This window comes from Semicossyphus pulcher, unplaced genomic scaffold, assembly GCF_022749685.1.
Source record: "Semicossyphus pulcher isolate SPU_LCO1_2020_fin unplaced genomic scaffold, fSemPul1.0.p SCAF_8, whole genome shotgun sequence".
In the NCBI taxonomy this organism is placed as follows: Eukaryota; Metazoa; Chordata; class Actinopteri; order Labriformes; family Labridae; genus Semicossyphus; species Semicossyphus pulcher.
In genome coordinates, this window is record NW_027211759.1 from 900,001 (window position 1) to 922,038 (window position 22,038).

A 22,038-nucleotide genomic window follows, 5' to 3' on the forward strand; every position below is an offset into this window, starting at 1 on the left:
AAGCTAAAGACCCAGCTCTTTATGACCTCTGACCTTCATGATGTTGATGCTATTGATGATGACGACACTGAGGATGTTGTTTATGTTGATTAGGATTCTCATGATGATGACGAACTATATCGACCTTGTTGATGTTGCTGATGATGATTATTATAGAAATAAATAAATAAATAAAAAACGCCCTGTGCTCTGCCTGTCAGCACCAGTGTCCGATCACACCTGAAGCTGTGTGTTGGCTCTCACTGACTCCGCCCCCTCCTGTCTCGATCGTTGCTCGTGTCGTATTAACTCTCAGATGTACGTCGCTTTGGACAAAAGCGTCTGATACATGAAACTGTAACATGATGATGGTGGAGGTGATGGTGATGGTGATGTCAGCTTCCTGTCCATCATGGAGTCTGTTGATCTCTGATTGAATCTGGTGCTGCAGCTCTCTGGTCATGTCTGACTGTTTCTGTTCTTCATTAGAGGCTGAATTAGAGACGAGGATGTTCTCATTCGATCATCAGCATCTCTCTTTAACTTGTTTAACCCTCTCTCAGCTGTAGAGAGATCCGTCACTCAAACGAGCAACAACCAAAAACAGAGAGATGTTTTAAATACGAAGTTGGAAAATAATAAGTTTCATCTTTAACTTGATACTAAACGCGTCTTTGTCACAGTCACAGTCAGAGTCCTTCACTGGATAACACCAAACTTTCAAAATAAAAGAGAGACACCCACACTTCCTCCCACAGTAATGAAGAGTCATATAAATGTGGTAATGAGGAGTAACTCCTGTTAACAGTGTTCTCAATGATACAGTGAAGATGACCTCTAAAAGGATGAACAGTACAGAGCTCTGTCTTTCTGTGTTTCATACATTAGGTTTAAAGTGAGGGCGCTCTGGGACCTCGAGGGTTAAAACCTGTGTGTGTGTGTGTTTCTGTTTCAGCACATTAACGAGCTCTCAATGAAACTGGACATCGAAGAAATCCTCCAGAAGTCAGAGGGCATCTGTGTGCAGATAAAGAGCTGTAAGGTGCGTTCAAAGACCGCATGTTCTGCTGTAACACTGCAGGATCAACCACAGGTCCTGGCCTCCATCAGTTCATAGAGACTGTTCAGCTGCTGCCATGTGACCTCAGATCTGGTCACATGATGATTATTATAGTGAATTATTTATTTACCTGCTGTTTTAAAGCACCTTTATAATGTATATAATAATATATTGATGTTTGAACCCGCCCCTCCTCCTCCTCAGGACCTGCCTCAGTCCATCAGCCTCATCCTGGGCTTCGACTCGGCCGATTGTGGCTCCGAGCAGACAGACTGTGGATCAGCTCCGGCTCTCAGAGCGGCTCTCAGGCCGGACGCCTGCTCCAATGGACACTTGAGACAAACCAGCTCTCACAACAGCTGCAAAGTGGCCTTCATATCGTAGTGAACAGAGACTGACTGAGGAGGAGGTGGTCCACCCCCCCCGAGCCCACAGGAGAATGAGGAGGAGGTCGACCCTCCCTCCCACGGGAGGAGGATGTAAAAAAGGATCTAAGATTATTCAGAATCTTATTTTTATAATCTCTTGTACCATATTGTCTCTTTGATTGAGTCATTCCTTCTCTCCTGCTAACGATGCTAACGATGCTAATGCTTCGTTCAGAGCAGATCTACATCGGGGGGGGGGAGCTGATGAGTAAAAATGTTTCTGTCATGTTGGCTCCTAAACACATGTGTGTTGCTGTTAGCATGTTAGCTTCTATCAGGCTAGCAGTTTTAATGACATTACTTGACACTGAGTCACTTAAAGAGTAAATATCTATCAACAATCACTTTAAACGATGAGTCACTTTATTCCTGATGCAGTTTAAATGACAGGAGCAGCAGGTGATCAGTAGGACAGGTCATGTTACCCCCCCCGCTCTGGATGCAGTTGCAGGTGGGCAGAGCGTCGTGTCCTATGACGTGTATTCAGGTCACATGATGTGCGACTGTGTGTCTACAGTCCTGATGTGGGTCCGTCACACAGATGAACATATGATCAATATCCTTCTTCTTAAATCCTCCTCTCAGTGTCGATCGGCTGATATTAATAAAGACGTTTGTTTCCTGTGGTGGAGATGCTGTTTTTATACGCTGGCGCTGATCCACAGAACATCTGTTCTGCTGTCGGGAGTTCAATGAGAAGTTTACAGGTGGTATCTTCAGCATCACGTGAATTCATTACATTTTAGTCGTGTTTTGAAACTCTCTTCATCTCTTCTGGTTTCTCCAAAGAACCAAAGTCTTTTCATGTTTCAACCAAATGAAACCTTCAGAGCTGGTTTCCATCTCGTCCTGCGGAGTGAAAGTTTTTTTTATTTTTCGATGTTTCTACTCAGATTTTTTAATGCTAACGTAACATACTAACATCTATGCTATCCATGCTAACTGCTAACACCGATGGGACAATGCTCTGACAGCCAAAGCTACAAAAACATGTAATTAAACTCCAACCTCTGTTTCCTGTGGCTGGGAATGCTTTGTTAGCATTAGCAGTAAGCTAACCCAGCTGCAGGAGAGTGAACAGTAACAGTGGACTCCTGCCTTAACAATGATCGTATAGAGATGAGTTTGATCTCCTCATTTAACTCCCGATCAGAAACAAAGTGTGACAGTGTTGACCTGAATCAGCTGTTCAGTCTGAGGCACAGCGCGAGTCCACAGAGAGATGCTGACAGCTTCATTACAATGATCCCAAGTTAAAGCCTGAAACTCTTCAGTTATAGATGTTGAACTCTGTGGACTCCAACTGTGACCTGGTTTATCTTTATTTACTTTGTGATTTCAGCTTTTTCATGTAATCGATTCAACATTTGGGCAATAAAAGGATTAAAGGACTATTTTCATTGTTCCTGGTTAACAACCTGATGCTCTGAGTTTTAATCAGCAGACAGACACAGCTGGAGATCAGCTGGTTAACATTGTGGAGCATGTAGCAGCTGCAGTGACAGATCTGTCCTGCAGGAGGTGGTGGAGACCAAAGACGGAGCTAACACGGCTCCACATGGAAAATAATATTTATATATATATATCACTAAAACAACTCTTTACAAACAGATCAGGTCGCTGAGCATTATACATATTATCTACAGAGACCCAACATGAATCCACCATGAGACAGAAACACTTCATTTAACAGGCAGAAACCTTGAGCAGAACCAGACTCATGGAGAACACATATCGAGAGAGAGAGAGAGAGAGAGAGAGAGAGAGAGAACAACAGAAAAAACTGACTTACTGGAGGTTGTTCTGAAAACAGGTTGAGAGCAGGTTTAATGGAATAGAAACTTATAAGGATCCAGAATAGAACCCTGAGGAACCCCGCCACTCTGACTGACACTTTAAACAGGATGACAGGGTGTGCAGTCACTTCAGACTCACTGTTTTAATGATCCCAGAGGGGAAATCCTAAACTAATCTGTTGTTTTAAGTCTTCTTTAACATCCTGTTTGAACAGTCAATAATAAAAACGTGTCACTCAGAAACAGAGCTGCTGTTCATCTTAAATTCATTCATGACTGTGAGCAGAAATGTCAGAGCTGCAGCTGACGGGCAAAACGCTCCTCTTTCCTCCAAATGTCACTTCAGCTGCTTTCATGTGGGTGATGGACGGCTTCCCCTCCCCCTCCTCCCCCTCTTTGATGGGAGACATTTGGCGTTGGAGGCAGAGATGATGGAGGAAGGTATCACCTGAATCTCCTCATAAAGCTGCTTCAGAGTTGGAACAAAGCGGCTGCAGCTTCTCCTGCGTCTCACCGCTCTTTCATTTCCTGTCAGGCAGGAAATTGTCAGGCTGATAGCACCCCGCCGCCTGCCGCTGCTAATCACCCCACCATCTCTCAGGGTTTTATTGAGGTGGAGGCTGTTTGTGTGGACGGACGGACGACATTCGTTCTCTCAGATCTCAGTGAGGCTGCACAGGAACACGTTGAACTAATTACAGAAACCAGAGAAAACGAGCAGAGAGGAAACACAGAGCTGTTCTCACAGAACACAAACACTATGGGGCACCGAATGGAAACACTCGTTAACAATTTATTTTTTAATATTTAAAATATTTAGCTCACTTTCTTCACATTTAGCTCATTTTCCTTACATTTGAGACAGAAGTGTATGTAATATATGTTATATTGAAGAATATTGCAACTGTAGGATGTTGGGCTGGTTGGTAGGGCTATTTGCAACTCAGTGGTGTGTCGGTTAGAACAGGAGCACGGTGTAGGGTCTGAGCAGTTTATCTGACAGAAAAGGACATTCGACTAAACAGATGGTCTGTCATTACAATAATTAGGATTTTAACTAAGCTTATCTTCACTAAACAAATCACAGTTAGCACTCAGGAAATACTAACAAACAATAAACTTAGAGACATAATTTAAGCAACATAATGATAATGAAGAGTGCTGTAAAACAATGAAACAAAGGAAACTCACTTTTCATTTAACAGTCAAACAATCATTGATGGAGGGGAGGATGTCAGCCACACTCCTTTGTCTGCCAGAGTCTGGGGGAAAAGGCAGACCTCATGTAAGGAGGCGGCTTTATTGCTTCCTGGTTCCGCCCACCAGGGAATGGAAGGCAGGTGGGTGTGGCCGTAATTTCCCCTCAGGTAAAGGGACACAGGTATCAGTGACTGTGGGTGGGATTTTCTACATATATGTAATTGTTAACAAAATGTTCATAGGTAACAAACAAGTTGAATGTTAAATGTTATGTAAATGTTAAATCTAAATGTTTCGTCTAAATGTCTCGCCGCATGTAAAGCTAAATATTTAAGAAATATGCAAATAGCCCATGCCCCTTGAAGTGGCCTCAGCGCACGCAGACCACAGACTGTATAAAAAGATGGACGACATGACAGCTCCCTAAAAGTGAAGCCACACCCTCTCTATCGCCCCCTGCTGACTGGCTGCAGTATAGCTCATAAAGCCCGCCTCCTCCATGTTAACAGATGGGACATGAGACCACCGGGCTCCAAGATGGCCGGTCCTCTCCAGTTAGGCGACCTTGAACGGGCGGATCATGAGCTCGGGGGCTCTGATGGCGAACGCCTCGTCACCCTTGGTTACCAGCCTTGACCGAGGAACAGCTAATGAATGTGCTCTGGAGGATCTGAGATTACGATTTGGAACGTAAGGAGTTCACAGCTCTGTAATGTAAGAGGGGGCCAGACCGTGTTGTGCTTTTAAAGTTATTAAAATAATTTTAAAATCAATCGTGCATGTAACGGGAAGCCACTGGAGGGAGGAAAGGATTGGGGTAATGTGGGACCTACGGTTTGTCTGAGTTAAAATCCGGGCAGCAGCATTCTGCGCTTGCTGGAGTCGAGCTATTGAAGACTGACTAAGGCAGGTAAAGAGAGCATTACAATAGTCCAAGTGTGAAAAAACAAAGGCGGGAGTAAGCCTTTCGAGGTCAGGGAAAGACAGGGTTGACAGCATCTCATTGATGTTTCGATGGTAATAGCATTTAATGAGATTGTTGATGTGCGGAGTGAAGCACTGTTTCCCAAAGAAACGGGGGAGACTGCACTCATAGCTCCTTCACTTATTTTAACTGCCGTTAACTAGCCGTTAAAGTTTTCAGTCGACTAATCCTCTCCAGATCTGTTGGAGCAACTCATGAGTTTTGCTTCCGAGGAGTTATCGTTCTGCTGATGCTTGTCTTCCTGGATTTCCTCTCATTATATATCATATTGTGTATTGGCTGTATTATTAAACCATAGTTGCATGTTAGTCCAACCGCTTGTCATTCCCAAGTTGTCCACTGTTTGCTGTGTTGTTTGATCCCTTTGTTTCGCTCTAGTTTTTCCCGGTGCGAGGTTTCGATCGTGAAAAGGCAAAGTGCTTCACATTACAACCACTCAGCAGAATCTGAACCTCTGTCTTCTGTTCAACCACTTTGTCACACATGCACCGGTAGCCTAGAACTATTTCTGGTTAATACTGAAGTTCACCATTGGTCATCGTAGCTGTTATGTAATTTCTAATGTGAAATGTATTAATTTGTGTGGTATATAATGATTATATCCTGTGCATATCAGAATGAAACATCTCTTTAGGATGGGCATGTGTCCAGAGACGACAGTGAGAGCTTGCTGCTGCTTGGGACGACACTTTCTGAGGTTGCTTTGGTCCTACGTATCTCCAGACTAACGTTATACAAGCTCATGCAGGAATACAACATAAGGCACACAAAATGTTGGAATGTTTCCGAGGAGGAATTAGACACAATCATGAGTGAGATAAAAGCATCCTCATGTAGGGGAAGTTATGCTTAATGGACATTTGCGTGTCCGAAACATCGTGGTACTATTTAGAAGCAGGAACTGAGGAAACAGCAGTGAGCACGTATCAACACCTCATGCACATTATTCCTTTTGCTCACTTAACCAGCGGGACTTGCAAGAATTGGTTGTTTCAGTAAACCTAGAAAATGATGATAACAAGGGAAAACAAGATATCACAGAGAGCAGGAATTTGTATTCCACAAACTAAATGTGTCTTGTTTGTGCTCCAGCTTGTTTCAGCTGCGTGGCCTTTGGCTTGGTTACATTGGTCAGTTTTCAGTGTTAGTGTGTTTTAGTGTTTGCAAAATGTAAGAATGCATATTGTAGTCCAGGGTAATTTAATCCTGTTTGCTGACATTGATATAATTCATACAAAGTACACTTCATACAGTATATAAAATGAAATACATTCTGATATAAAATGTGAATGCATGCAGCTATGAAATGTAAAGTGAAAGGTATGTTGACAATCCATTTGTGTCAACAGTAATCTGTCATCATCAGAGAAAACAGAATAAACGTTCATTGATGCTTCACATCAGGTTTTATATTTATTTCATGAGATGCTCCATGGTCTCGTCGCTTGACTCACTTTAAGCAGAACAGAGGAGTCAGGAGGCGATCCACAGTGTCACCTATATACAGGTGATGATAAACAATCCCTTTAAATCTGCTCAGAATCTGAAGCCCTTATTTTGTGGTCTAACCTGTAAGGAGGGGGCAGCTGTTTGTAGAGGAGGGCGGAGCCTCTCCCACTCCTCCCCCCTCCTCCCTCTCTCAGGGAGTATTTAATCAGAGCCTGCTGGAGGTGTGTGTTTGCTCAGCGGCTGTCTGTCCGTCCGTCTGGCCGGTTGTCTCAGAGCGTCAGCAGAGCGACAGCAGAGTGGCGAGCTGGAGCCCTGGTACTCGTACACTCACTGGTTCCCCATGGCCTCGTCCCATGTGATGAAGGACGGCCCCCCCCCGGGGCCCCCCCCTAGGATGCAGCCCGCCATGATGATGTTCTCCAGCAAGTACTGGTCCAGGAGGGGGATGTCTCTCGACTCCGCCATGTTCCAGCAGCAACGCCACACGGGGGGGCAGATGGTGAGGGTGAACACTACTACTCTTCATCATCCTCCTCTTTATTCTTCTTCTCCTTCTTCTCCTCTGTATCCTCCTTCTCCTACTCCTCTTCATCTTCCAGCTTCATGCTTCTGTCTCCTCTTCTTCCTCCTCAGTGATAGCTATTATTCTTCCTCAGTGAAGTTTCTGTGTGAAGCTGTGTGAACCTTTCATTATCTGAGCTGCTGCAGGTGTTTTTCACCTGTTCACACATGAGCAGGTCACGATCACACCTGGATGTCAAACCTGCTTCTGTTTCAAACTGTTTCTCAGATTAAACAGCCAGCCAGCTGTTCTTCTTATAAAGTCTGAATATGAAACAAAAAACTACAAACATGGCCGCTGGAGCTCTGATCAATCCAGCAGAAACATTTTCAAAGATATTTTAAGAGTTTTACAATTCAACGACTCTGGAACTAACTGGAAGGAAAGTTAGTTTGGATTTAAAACCTGATTTAAAATCAATCCATATATATATATGTACATATATATGTGTGTATATATACAGTACATTTAACATACACACACACACACACACTTTCATACAGCAGGTACACACACACACACACACACTTTCAAAGTGCAGGTACACACAGATCAGACACCGGGATACAGCTTTACATTTATCACGACCGTTCAGATGGATGGATGGATGGATGATGAATGGATGGATGGATGGATGGATGGATGGATGGATGGATGATGGATGGATGGATGGATGGATGGATGGATGGATGGATGGATGGATGATGGATGGATGATGGATTTATGGATGGAGGATGGATGGCTTGACGTTTACCACGACCGTTCAGATGGATGATGGATTTATGGATGGAGGATGGATGGATGATGGATGGATGATGGATTTATGGATGGATGATGGATGGATGGATGGATGAATGGATGGATGGATGATGGATGGATGATGGATTTATGGATGGATGGATGGATGATTGATGGATGAATGGATGGATGGATGATGGATGATGGATGGATGAATGGATGGATGGATGGATGGATGGATGGATGGATGATGGATTTATGGATGGATGGATGGATGGATGGATGGATGGATGATGGATGGATGATGGATGATGGATGATGGATTTATGGATGGATGGATGGATGGATGAATGGATGATGGATGATGGATTTATGGATGGATGGATGAATGTATGGATGGATGATGGATGATGGATGGATGATGGATGATGGATGATGGATTTATGGATGGATGGATGAATGGATGGATGGATGATGGATGGATGATGGATTTATGGATGGATGGATGAATGCATGATGGATTTATGGATGGATGGATGGATGGATGGATGGATGGATGAATGGATGAATGGATGGATGGATGGATGGATGGATGGATGTTGGATGGATGAATGGATGATGGATTTATGGATGGATGAATGGATGGATGATTGATGGATGGATGAATGGATGATGGATTTATGGATGGATGGATGGATGATGGATGATGGATGGATGAATGGATGATGGATTTATGGATGAAACTAAACTGAGACTCTGAACAAACAGACAACATGAGGAGGAGTCACAATCTATGACGATGTGGAGCCGCTTCTGTTTACACTAGCTGTGTTCTTGTTGTCCTGTTGTCTTGTTGTCATGTTGTCAATAATCAAATGTTTTAGAGTTGAAGTTATATATCCAAAGGTTTTATAAATTAAATGTTTCAAAAGTTAAAGGTCTTATAGTCTAATGCCTTAAAGTTAAAGTTTATAGGCAAATGTTTTAAAATAGGTTTTTTATAATCCAAAGCGTTAAAACTCTAAAATAGAATCCTAAGCTGAGAAACTCGCTGGGCTCATTATAAAAGCCAGGTGCAGATCAAAGGGTGGGAAGCTGGCCACCTTATCTGATCTAGAGATAAGAAAACAGGTGTCCCCCCCCTACGAGCCCCTCCCTTATCTGATGTACAGTGCATGAGCGTGTCTAATTGGCCAGAGTGAGGAAGAGTCCTGCGGAAATGTTGGAAATGGGTCGGGCGAAACTGAAAGGAAACAAGCTGAGGGCAGAGAGCCAGAGCTGGGGGGGGGGGCTCCAACAGGTGGTGACACTTGCGACACACTTTGACTAATTAGGCAGAGACCTGAAAATAAAAAAAAACATGCTGAAGCCCAGCCAGGGAGGGGTTTAAGGTTTAAGGGGTATAAGACTGAGCGGCTGACCTGTGGGCAGTCTCATCTGGATGGACTCTGGTTTATTTGTTTGTATTTATACGGGAATAAACTCTTTTTGCATCAGATTCTGCCGGTCTCTACTGTTTGCTTGTCTGAGTTTTTGAAGACTTTGATTATATTTTTAAGAGTTGACGTTGTTGTGTTGTCTTGTTGTCCTGTTGTCGTTGACATTGTTGACGTTGTTATTGTCGTGTTGTCTTGTTGTCATGTTGTCATGTTGTCATGTTGTCTTGTTGTCTTGTTTTCTTGTTGTAATGTTGTCATTGACATTGTTGACGTTGTTGTCGTGTTGTCTTGTTATGTTGTCATTGACATTGTTGACGTTGTCGTGTTGTCTTGTTGTCATGTTGTCTTGTTGTTGTTGACATTGACATTGTCTTCTTTTCATGTTATGCTGTAATGTCTTGTTGTCATGTTGTCTTGTTGTCATGTTGTCATGTTGTCTTGTTGTCATGTTGTCTTGTTGTCATGATGTCTTGTTGTCTTGTTGTCATGTTGTCTTGTTTTGTTGTTTTGTTTTGTTGTCGTGTTGTCTTGTCGTCGACATTGTTGACGTTGTTGTTGTCGTGTTGTCTTGTTGTCATGTTGTCGTTGACATTGTTGATGTGGTTGTTGTCTTGTTGCCATGTTGTCTTGTTGTCATGTTGTCTTGTCTTCATGTTGTCTTGTCGTCATGATGTCTTGTTGTCTTGTTATCATGTTGTCATGTTGTCATGTCGTCTTGTCGTCATGATGTCTTGTTGTCATGTTGTCTTGTTGTCTTGTTGTCATGTTGTCTTGTTGTCTTGTTGTCATGTTGTCTTGTTGTCTTGTTGTCATGTTGTCTTGTTGTCTTGTTGTCATGTTGTCTTGTTGTCATGTTGTCTTGTCGTCATGATGTCTTGTTGTCTTGTTGTCATGTTGTCTTGTTGTCATGTTGTCTTGTTGTCATGTTGTCATGTTGTTGTCATGTTGTCTTGTTTTGTTGTCGTGTTGTCTTGTTATGTTGTCTTGTCGTCGACATTGTTGACGTTGTTTTTGTCGTGTTGTCTTGTTGTCGTTGACATTGTTGATGTTGTTGTTGTCTTGTTGACGTTGTAATTGTCGTGTTGTCTTGTTGTCATGTTGTCTTGTTGTCATTGACATTGTTAATGTTGTTGTTGTCTTGTCGTCATGATGTCTTGTCGTCATGTTGTCTTGTCGTCATGTTGTCATGTTGTCTTGTTGTCATGTTGTCATGTTGTCTTGTCGTCATGTTGTCTTGTCGTCATGTTGTCTTGTTGTCATGTTGTCTTGTTGTCATGTTGTCTTGTCGTCATGTTGTCTTGTCGTCATGATGTCTTGTCGTCATGTTGTCTTGTTGTCATGTTGTCTTGTTGTCATGTTGTCTTGTTGTCATGATGTCTTGTTGTCTTGTTGTCATGTTGTCATGTTGTCTTGTCGTCATGTTGTCTTGTCGTCGTGATGTCTTGTTGTTTTGTTGTCATGTTGTGTTGTTGTCATGTTGTCTTATTGTCATTGACGTTGTTGTTGTGTTGTCGTGTTGTCTTGTTGTCATGTTGTCGTTGACATTGTTGATGTTGTTGTTGTCTTGTTGACGTAATTGTCGTGTTGTTTAGTTGTCATGTTGTCTTGTTGTCATTGACATTGTTAATGTTGTTGTTGTCTTGTTGTCTTGTTGTCTTGTCGTCATGATGTCTTGTTGTCTTGTTGTCATGTTGTCTTGTCGTCATGATGTCTTGTTGTCATGTTGTCATGTTGTCTTGTTGTCATGTTGTCATGTTGTCTTGTCGTCATGTTGTCTTGTTGTCTTGTTGTCTTGTTGTCATGTTGTCATGTTGTCTTGTTGTCTTGTTGTCTTGTTGTCTTGTTGTCATGTTGTCTTGTTGTCATGTTGTCATGTTGTCTTGTTGTCATGTTGTCTTGTCGTCATGTTGTCTTGTTGTCATGTTGTCTTGTCGTCATGTTGTCTTGTTGTCATGTTGTCTTGTTGTCATGTTGTCTTGTTGTCTTGTCGTCATGTTGTCTTGTTGTCTTGTCATCATGTTGTCTTGTTGTCATGTTGTCATGTTGTCTTGTTGTCTTGTTGTCATGTTGTCTTGTTGTCATGTTGTCTTGTTGTCTTGTCGTCATGTTGTCTTGTTGTCTTGTTGTCATGTTGTCATGTTGTCTTGTTGTCATTGACATTGTTAATGTTGTTGTTGTCTTGTTGTCTTGTTGTCATGTTGTCTTGTTGTCATGTTGTCTTGTTGTCTTGTCGTCATGTTGTCTTGTTGTCATGTTGTCTTGTCGTCATGTTGTCTTGTTGTCTTGTTGTCATGTTGTCTTGTTTTGTTGTCATGTTGTCATGTTGTCTTGTTGTCATTGACATTGTTGAGGTTGTTTTTGTCGTGTTGTCGTCGACATGTTGACGTTGTTGTTGTCTTGTTGACGTTTTAATTGTCGTGTTGTCTTGTTGTCTTGTTGTCATGTTGTCATTGACATTGTTAATGTTGTTGTTGTCATTTTGTCTTGTTGTTGTTGACATTGTTAATGTTGTTGTTGTCTTGTTGTCGTTGACATTGTTGACGTTGTTGTCGTTGTTGTCGTTGTTGTCTTCCAGTCTCGCCGTCCGTCCTTTGTTCCAATCAAAGAGAAGCCGGACTCAGAGGGAGCAGCAGAGGATTGTGGGAGGACGGCGGTGGTGTTTTCTCTGAAGAACGAGGTCGGCTGTCTGGTCAGAGCACTCAGAGTCTTCCAGGTGAGAACACATGTCAGACAGTGAGTAATGTTATTGAAGCAGGAGAATTCACATTGTTAACCTATGAATATTTCAAATTCAATCCATCAATCACATTTTATTTGTATAGTGCCAAATCATAACCAAAGTTATCTCAGACACTTTACAGACAGAGCAGGCGTCCATCTTTTTATACAGTCTGTGGTTTAGACGAAGAGATCAGAGAATTTAGCTCAGGAAGGTCATTTGGAGAAAAACAGTGTAAACATTGTTTCCTCCACTCTTGTGTCCTCCCCCATTGTTTCCTCATCTCTTGTGTCCTCCCCCATTGTTTCCTCCTCTCTTGTGTCCTCCCCCATTGTTTCCTCATCTCTTGTGTCCTCCCCCATTGTTTCCCCCTCTCTTGTGTCCTCCCCCATTGTTTCCTTCTCTCTTGTGTCCTCCCCTCTTGTGCCCTTCCCTCTTGTTTCCTTCCCTCTTGTGTCCTCCCCCATTGTGTCCTCCCCTCTTGTGTCCTTTCCTCTTGTGTCCTCCCCTCTTGTTTCCTCCTCTCTTGTGTCCTTCCCTCTTGTGTCCTCCCCTCTTGTGTCCTTCCCTCTTCTGTCCTCCCCTCTTGTTTCCTTCACTCTTGTGTCCTCCCCTCTTGTGTCCTCCCCTCTTGTGTCCTTCCCCCTTGTGTCCTCCTCTCTTGTGTCCTTCCCTCTTGTGTCCTCCCCTCTTGTGTCCTTCCCCCCTTGTGTCCTCCTCTCTTGTGTCCTTCCCTCTTGTGTCCTCCCCTCTTGTTTCCTCCTCTCTTGTGTGCTTCTCTCTTGTTTCCTCCCCTCTTGTGTCCTTCCCTCTTGTGTCCTCCCCTCTTGTTTCCTCCTCTCTTCTGTCCTTCCCTCTTCTGTCCTCCCCTCTTGTTTCCTTCACTCTTGTGTCCTCCCCTCTTATTTCCTTCACTCTTGTGTCCTCCCCTCTTGTTTCCTTCCCTCTTGTTTCCTTCCCTCTTGTGTCCTTCCCTCTTCTGTCCTCCCCTCTTGTTTCCTCCTCTCTTCTATCCTTCCCTCTTCTGTTCTCCCCTCTTGTTTCCTTCCCTCTTGTGTCCTCCCCTCTTGTTTCCTTCCCTCTTGTGTCTTTCCCTATTGTGTCCTTCCCTCTTGTGTCCTCCCCTCTTATTTCCTCCTCTCTTGTGTCCTCCCCTCTTGTTTCCTCCTCTCTTGTGGCCTTCCCTCTTGTGTCCTCCTCTCTTGTGTCCTCCCCCCTTGTGTCCTCCTCTCTTGTGTCCTTCCCCCTTGTGTCCTCCTCTCTTGTGTCCTTCCCTCTTGTGTCCTCCCCTCTTGTGTCCTTCCCCCCATGTGTCCTCCTCTCTTGTGTCCTCCTCTCTTGTGTCCTTCCCTTTTGTGTCCTCCCCCCTTGTGTCCTCCCCTCTTGTGTCCTTCCCCCCTTGTGTCCTCCTCTCTTGTGTCCTTCCCTCTTGTGTCCTCCTCTCTTGTGTCCTTCCCTCTTGTGTCCTCCCCCCTTGTGTCCTCCCCTCTTGTGTCCTTCCCCCCTTGTGTCCTCCTCTCTTGTGTCCTTCCCTCTTGTGTCCTTCCCCCCTTGTTTCCTCCTCTCTTGTGTCCTTCCCTCTTGTGTCCTCCTCTCTTGTGTCCTTCCCTATTGTGTCCTCCCCTCTTGTGTCTTTCCCCCCTTGTGTCCTCCTCTCTTGTGTCCTTCCCTCTTGTGTCCTCCCCTCTTGTGTCCTCCCCCCTTGTGTCCTCCCCTCTTGTGTCCTTCCCCCCTTGTGTCCTCCTCTCTTGTGTCCTCCTCTCTTGTGTCCTTCCCCCCTTGTGTCCTCCTCTCTTGTGTCCTTCCCTCTTGTGTCCTCCCCTCTTGTGTCCTTCCCTCTTGTGTCCTCCTCTCTTGTGTCCTTCCCTCTTGTGTCCTCCCCTCTTGTGTCCTTTCCTCTTGTGTCCTCCCCTCTTGTTTCCTCCTCTCTTGTGTCCTTCCCTCTTGTGTCCTCCCCTCTTGTGTCCTTCCCTCTTCTGTCCTCCCCTCTTGTTTCCTTCACTCTTGTGTCCTCCCCTCTTGTTTCCTTCACTCTTGTGTCCTCCCCTCTTATTTCCTTCACTCTTGTGTCCTCCCCTCTTGTTTCCTTCCCTCTTGTGTCCTTCCCTCTTCTGTCCTCCCCTCTTGTTTCCTCCTCTCTTCTATCCTTCCCTCTTCTGTTCTCCCCTCTTGTTTCCTTCCCTCTTGTGTCCTCCCCTCTTGTTTCCTTCCCTCTTGTGTCTTTCCCTATTGTGTCCTTCCCTCTTGTGTCCTCCCCTCTTATTTCCTCCTCTCTTGTGTCCTCCCCTCTTGTTTCCTCCTCTCTTGTGGCCTTCCCTCTTGTGTCCTCCTCTCTTGTGTCCTCCCCCCTTGTGTCCTCCTCTCTTGTGTCCTTCCCCCTTGTGTCCTCCTCTCTTGTGTCCTTCCCCCCTTGTGTCCTCCTCTCTTGTGTCCTCCCCCCTTGTGTCCTCCTCTCTTGTGTCCTTCCCTATTGTGTCCTCCCCCCTTGTGTCTTTCCCCCCTTGTGTCCTCCTCTCTTGTGTCCTTCCCTCTTGTGTCCTCCTCTCTTGTGTCCTTCCCTATTGTGTCTTTCCCCCCTTGTGTCCTCCTCTCTTGTGTCCTTCCCTCTTGTGTCCTCCCCTCTTGTGTCCTCCCCCCTTGTGTCCTCCCCTCTTGTGTCCTTCCCCCCTTGTGTCCTCCTCTCTTGTGTCCTCCCCTCTTGTGTCCTTCCCCCCTTGTGTCCTCCCCTCTTGTGTCCTTCCCCCCTTGTGTCCTCCTCTCTTGTGCCCTTCCCTCTTGTGTCCTCCCCCCTCAGGAGAAGCGAGTGAACCTGAACCACATCGAGTCGCGGGTGTCTCGCCGTGTCCTGGACGAGGTGGAGATATTTGCAGACTGCAGCTGCAGTAAGAAGGAGTTTAACGAGCTGCTGCAGCTCCTCAAAGATCACGTCAACATCGTGTCCTTCAACACACCTGCCCACGTCTGGTCTGCTGAGGCAGGTAAGAACACCTGAGATCTCCTCTTCGTCTCTGTGAGCAGGTGTTCAGGTGTGTGTACAGAGGTTAAGGTTGGATCAGAGTCGGGACAATTAGGAGGGAATGAGCCAGTCACCTTTCAACGGTTTGAAGCTGCAGGAGGAGAGTTTCTAATCTGCTCCATTAAATCGATGACAGAGTTTATTCAGTTTCCACACACGATGATGATGATTATTATCTAAAACAATAACTGTGCTCTGCCTGTCAGCACCTGAAGCTGTGTGTTGGCTCTCACTGACTCCGCCCCCTCCCGTCTCGATAGTTGCTTGTGTTGTATTATCTCTCAGATGTACGTCGCTTTGGACAAAAGCGTCTGATAAATCAAACTGTAATAACATTATAACATTTTACCACACACACACACACACACACACACACACACACACACACACACACTGGATGTTCCCTCTTGTTGTGTTGCCTCAGATGAGGACGACGTTCCCTGGTTCCCCATGAAGATCTCCGAGTTGGATCAGTGTTCTCACAGAGTGCTGATGTACGGATCGGAGCTGGACGCTGATCATCCTGTGAGTGTGACCTCCACCAGGGGGCAGCAGAGCTCCCTGACGAGCTAACACACATAACAGATGTCACATGATCACTGATATAACACTAAGTATAATCAATAAACTCAGAGTGAGGGCAGATGAACTGTTTCTATCTCTATCCAGGAAGCTTGGTCAGGACTCGTTTAATATACATGAAACATGAAAATATTCTGAGCAGCTGAATTAAAGGTTCATTAAAGGTCCACAGTGCATTTTTATGACCCAACATTAGCCTGCTAACGTTAGCTAACATGAGTCTGTTTTCTTTGTGTTTATTGTGAAGCCCTTTGAGCTGCACTTCCTGTGTGAAAGATGCTACACAGACAAAGTGCATTAAATGTAGTAACAGGATGTTGTTTAACATGAACACTGTTAGAAGAACTGAAGGCTGCATGTGTTAAAGTGACTCCAAGCTGAAGACTTAGCTGAGGCAGAGGAGGCGAATGTTCATGAGGAGAAGAAGAAATAGAGCCACTTCCTGTTTCCTGTGTCAGTAAACAGGTGTATCTCTCCTACTTCCTGTCAGGGCTTTAAGGACGATGTCTACCGTCAGAGGAGGAAGTACTTTGTGGAAGTGGCCATGAATTATAAATTGTGAGTTTCACGTCTTAAAGAGCTCATAAAGGAACATTACACTGTTTCAGTCAAAACACTGTTTCATTCACTGTTTCTATTAGTAACTCAGTGCCTCATGTCCATGTGTCTCTCTCGCAGTGGGCAGCCCATCCCCCGTATCGAGTACAGCCTGGAGGAGGTCCGGACGTGGGGTGTGGTCTTCAGAGAGCTGACCAAACTATACCCGACTCACGCCTGCAGAGAGTACCTGAAGAACCTGCCGCTGCTCACCAAACACTGTGGCTACAGAGAGGACAACATCCCCCAGCTGGAGGACGTCTCGCTGTTTCTCAGAGGTTCAACTGTCTTTGCACTTCCTGTTGGCTACATCGCTCTCTTCAAAGACACCAGACTCCAGTGACAAAAACAGTCATTTTACCTCTGTGAAACAGGAGCTGTTGCTCTTCTTCTAGCTGGATCTGTTTGATTTTGTTTTTGTGACTTTGGGTCTGAAACCTTAGAAACAATGTATTATTTTTGTGACACACAATAACACAAGAAAACAATCGAGGCAGCAGAGCAGCAGCTCCTGTGTCCTGTGAGTTAAATCAGTGTTTTTATGAATGGAGTCTGGTGTGTTTGCAGAGAGCGATGTAACGTCTGTGTGTGGTTAAAACAATCATCTTCCTCTGTAACAAAAAGGTCTATCTCTGTAGGGATCCTTTCTGTCATGTTGTCACACTCACAGTCACCTTGTCTGAGCAGGTGGGCTGTAGGTCAGCTGTAGAGCTTTGCTGCCCCCCAGTGGTTTACCTGTTCACTGCAATAAAAACCTGAACACCTTTAACCAACAAGTTTAGATTCACAGCAATGATCAGAAAAAAATGAATCATATAAATATATCCTATTGATGACATCATATAAATATATCCTATGGATGACATCATATAAATATATCCTATTGATGACATCATATAAATATATCCTATGGATCACATGATGTCTGATGGTGTTTTCCGTCTTGTGTGTTTCAGAGCGCTCAGGCTTCACAGTCCGACCTGTCGCAGGTTACCTGTCTCCCAGAGACTTCCTGGCTGGTTTGGCTTACAGAGTGTTTAACTGCACTCAGTACGTCAGACACAGCACAGACCCCCTCTACACACCTGAGCCGTGAGTACACCTGTGATCCACCGCACTGAGATTAACTACACCTGTGATCCTTCAGATGCACCTGGTCCGGCCTCTCAGTGACGTTTCATCAGTATGAATACTAACTTTATTAATACAGCTCGTCCTTTCAGAATGAAGTTACCGTGTTTTCATTCACACGTCAGTTTATATAAAAAAAAACTGAATATTAAACGAGATCAAATAAAACATCAGTTAAGAAAAGAATCAGGTTTGGATTATATCAAACTGTTTACTGTATTTATGTACTATATATTACATAGTGTATCAAAGAGGACACTGAGCGTTCCAAGGGGCCTGACAGTGATGTCCTGAGACTGAGGTAGTTGGGTGTGTGAACGTCTCAGTCAGTCCTTTCACAATAAGAGCCCCTTCAGTGTGTATATTAAAGGCCCTTCCTGCTGTTTCAGAGACACGTGTCACGAGCTCCTGGGTCACGTTCCTCTGCTGGCCGATCCAAAGTTCGCTCAGTTCTCTCAGGAGATCGGTCTGGCCTCTCTGGGAGCGTCGGACGAGGACGTGCAGAAGCTCGCCACAGTGAGTCTAAGACCCAGCACAGGGTTTTATTACACATGTTAACACTGCTTCAGCGCCCCCTGGAGGACACAGTCAGTCTAACTGGTCACATGTTCTGTTTATGGTACACACTAATAAGTGTGTTTTTTACAGTGTTATTTCTTCACGATCGAGTTCGGTCTGTGCAAACAGGACGGGCAGCTGAGAGCTTATGGAGCTGGGTTACTGTCGTCTATTGGAGAGCTGAGGGTGACACACGCACACGCACACACACGCACGCACACACACACACACGCACACACACACACACACACACACACGCACACACACACACGCACACACACACGCACAGACACACACGCACACGCACACACACACACACACACACACGCGCACGCACACGCACACACACACGCACACACGCACACACACACGCGCACACGCACACACACACACGCACACACACACACACACATGCACACACACACACACACACACACACACACTACAAAATATTTCACTCTTCTCTTCTGCCTCCATAAATAACGACACCAATATTTAACTGATCTATGTTCAATAAGAATAACGATAAATACATTTATTTTTAAGATGTTTGCAGATCTGACTTTAAACATTTCTATAAGTTTGGATCATTAGAACAGCTGTTTACTTCCTGTGCACCAACATTAACTCCTGCTTTATCTGTTTTCCCAGCATGCTCTGTCCGACCAGGCGAGTGTGAAGATGTTTGACCCCAGGACCACCTGCAGCCAGGAGTGTCTCATCACCACCTTCCAGGAGGTTTACTTTGTGTCCGACAGCTTCGAGGAGGCCAAGGAGAAGATGAGGTGTGACACACACACACACACACACACACACACACACACACAGGCTGCATGAAGCCATGAAATCTATGTTCACATTTAATCGACTGTTCAACCTCAAACAAAAGATGAAACATACGTCTGAGATCCTGCAGAGCGTGAGACACACTCAGGAGCTCACCTCAAACAGAAAGAGGGGATTCACCTGCACAGGTGATGCAGGTCCTGTAATGGAAAAGGTCAAAGGTTTAAAAAGTTAATGCAGAGATATCAATCTGGGGGGTTACAGGGTCAAGATTCTCCCAATGTCCTCACATTACCTCAGAAGTGGTCAAACCAAACTCCATTCAAAAAACAGTCATTTTAAAAGATGTTCTGAACTCAGCCTGTTTACAGACGTGCGTCCTGATGTAGTTCTCTCAGCATCCTGATGTAGTTCTCTCAGCATCCTGATGTAGTTCTCTCAGCATCCTCTCAGCCTGTTTATTGTCATTAAATCTCAGTAACATCAGCCCACGTGTGACTCGCTAGATACAGTGAAACTGCCACTCAGCGGAGACAGATGGACAGGTAGAGACAGGTAGTTGGTGTCCATCAGAGAAATCCTGGTACTGATCCGAGCTAACAGCTCATCACACTGGGCACTGGTCAGCCTGAAGGAGCTGGAAGCAGCAGGAGAGTTCATCAGATACAGCTCAGGAGGAGGAGGGAGGTTAACTGTGATGTTATGAACTCAGACAGGATGGAGTTTGGTGTGAATATTAGCGTCGTTTTGGTCTGAACTCAGATTAAAGTGACCTTGAATCTCAAACTGCTCCCAGTTATTGAGCGACCTGACAGTGACCCTGTGTGTGTGCTCTGATGTCTTGTCTTTCGAACAGGGAGTTTGCAAAGACGATCAAGCGTCCGTTCTCGGTGTACTACAACCCGTACACTCAGAGCATCGACCTGCTCAAAGACACACGCAGCATCGAGAACGTGGTGCAGGACCTGCGCAGCGACCTCACCACCGTCTGCGACGCTCTGGGCAAGATGAACACCTACATGGGCATCTGAGGCCACTCCCCCTCTGAGCTCTGATTGGTTGGAAACATCAGTGACATCACAACGCTTCTGCAGAACATCCCACCTGTGTTCATGTCTCTGAGTTACTGCAGCACTAGTGTAAATAAGATGAGCAGGAAGGAGTGAGATGATCATGTGATGTGTTTATCGTGTGTGCGTCACATTATCGTAAACAAGCACGTTCAATAAATGACTGCAGCCTCTCAGTGTGTCACCTCTCACTTTAACAACACATGCCAACTGTACTTGATCTCCTGTGTCCTGATTGGCCTGTACTCAGGCTGTGCCAGCTGTGGTCTCCGTGTTTATGGTTGAATAAATTTACCTCGCTGATGTGACAGTTTCAGACGAGCTGCTGATGTCTGAACAGAATCATGAGTCTCCCATCATCTCAGTCATGGTTGGCTACTGGCTAGGTTATTAGCTTCTGAGCCTGGCAACTAGCACAGCCAAGCTAGCTACATTAGCTATTGATTTGGTCATTTTCTGTTGTATTTAAGTGGCGTGTTGGAGCCCAATGCGCCGCGTTACCGCCACCAACTGGACACACGTAGGATTGATCTCGATTCTTTTAATCAGTCTTCTTATTAACACAGAAAGTTTCCTCTTTCCTTTGCTGACAGTTCACGTACGTTACTGCTGCTTAGAACGTGCATGTGCACAGACATGTCCGTCCACCTGTTCCATAGCTCCTTGTCCCTCTCTGGTAGAGAAGCTTTTTGTGTACGTGTACTTAATGTTAAGGTCAAAGTAACGGCCATTTTATTTCAGTGGGACATTCAGCTCGTCTTTCCTGTTGATACTTTAGTGTTGTCTGAGATGCAGCAGGAGTCGTCTCCGTTGTTGACCGGCTCGATAGACTTACTGTGTTTATGGTGACATCTAGTGGCAGTTCATTGACACTGCATCCTACGTGTAGTCTGACGCAGATCTAATAGCCTGTACGTGATTCTGTTACACTGTAGGAGCCATTCTGAGCGTGTGTGTTACGGTAAGTTTGATGAATATATTCTTATAATGATTTACTTTGACCAATAGGGTGTGTATTTGAGTTGGGTGATTGGTCACATGACTAGGTCATGTGTTTATAGGTCACAGGTGAATGGAAGTTAGTGGGTGTAGGTGGAGGGAACATACGGTTCTTACCGTAACACACAGACATAACCACAGGATCACAGCATCATCGGATCAATAAACATTCATCATCAACTGGTAATCACCAATCATCTGTTCTGTCATTGCAATAAACGGGAACATCACCTAAATGCAATATCAATCTGGACATTGATCATTTGGATACGAGTCAAGACCTGTTTTCATACACCTACGCAGGTGACTAGCTGAAGGTTGGAACATTGGGTTGGATCCATGTCAGCCAACCCTGCTGTACGCCATCTCTCTCACTCATAATTAAATGGACTGTAGATTCATATTCATAACTCACACAAAAGAAAAGGCAACTTAACAGCTGGGCTTGACTGAGTTCACAAGCTGGTGTAGATTTAAATGAGACGATTAATGGTCTTTATGAACTATGGAACAGGTGGACGGACATGTCTGTGCACATGCACGTTCTAAGCAGCAGTAACGTACATGAACTGTCAGCAAAGGAAAGAGGAAACTTTCTGTGTTAATAAGAAGACTGATTAAAAGAATCGAGATCAATCCTACGTGTGTCCAGTTGGTGGCGGTAACGCGGCGCATTGGGCTCCAACACGCCACTTAAATACAACAGAAAATGACCAAATCATTGGCTAATGTAGCTAGCTTGGCTGTGCTGTGTCAGACACCTGACTTGTCACCCTGGTGGAATGAATAGGCGCCTGTCAGTTACCTGCGCTGGCTTATCATTGGCCAGATCAGTAGCTGGCTTCAGCAAGGATATAGCCTCCTTCGGCCTCTCAATAGTCTTAACCCTAACCCTAACCCTTTAACCCTAACACATCAGGTGCTCAACACAGGCGAAGCGTCTC

The 22,038-nt window shown here is 44.9% G+C and overlaps 2 protein-coding genes across 3 annotated transcripts in view; both read left to right on the plus strand.

Annotated features, from left to right (window-relative positions):
• The window catches only part of tbc1d15 (TBC1 domain family, member 15), an 18,989-nt gene extending 16,130 nt beyond the window's left edge, over positions 1–2,859 (plus strand). For both annotated transcript variants that reach the window (XM_069686349.1, XM_069686351.1), the window contains exons 16-17: positions 935–1,021; positions 1,244–2,859. In XM_069686349.1, the coding sequence (XP_069542450.1) occupies positions 935–1,021; positions 1,244–1,423 (267 nt within the window). In that variant the 3' untranslated portion in view covers positions 1,424–2,859. The remainder of the gene's footprint in view (positions 1–934; positions 1,022–1,243) is intronic.
• A 4,378-nt stretch (positions 2,860–7,237) lies between these two features.
• tph2 (tryptophan hydroxylase 2 (tryptophan 5-monooxygenase)) lies at positions 7,238–20,056 on the plus strand. Its single transcript, XM_069685895.1, has 11 exons — positions 7,238–7,396; positions 12,212–12,349; positions 15,150–15,333; positions 15,796–15,896; positions 16,444–16,511; positions 16,632–16,828; positions 17,507–17,642; positions 18,071–18,197; positions 18,330–18,425; positions 18,891–19,024; positions 19,882–20,056. Exons 1-11 carry the CDS (start codon positions 7,238–7,240, stop codon positions 20,054–20,056), a joined length of 1,515 nt encoding a protein of 504 aa, XP_069541996.1.
• Positions 20,057–22,038: the final 1,982 nt, after the last annotated feature.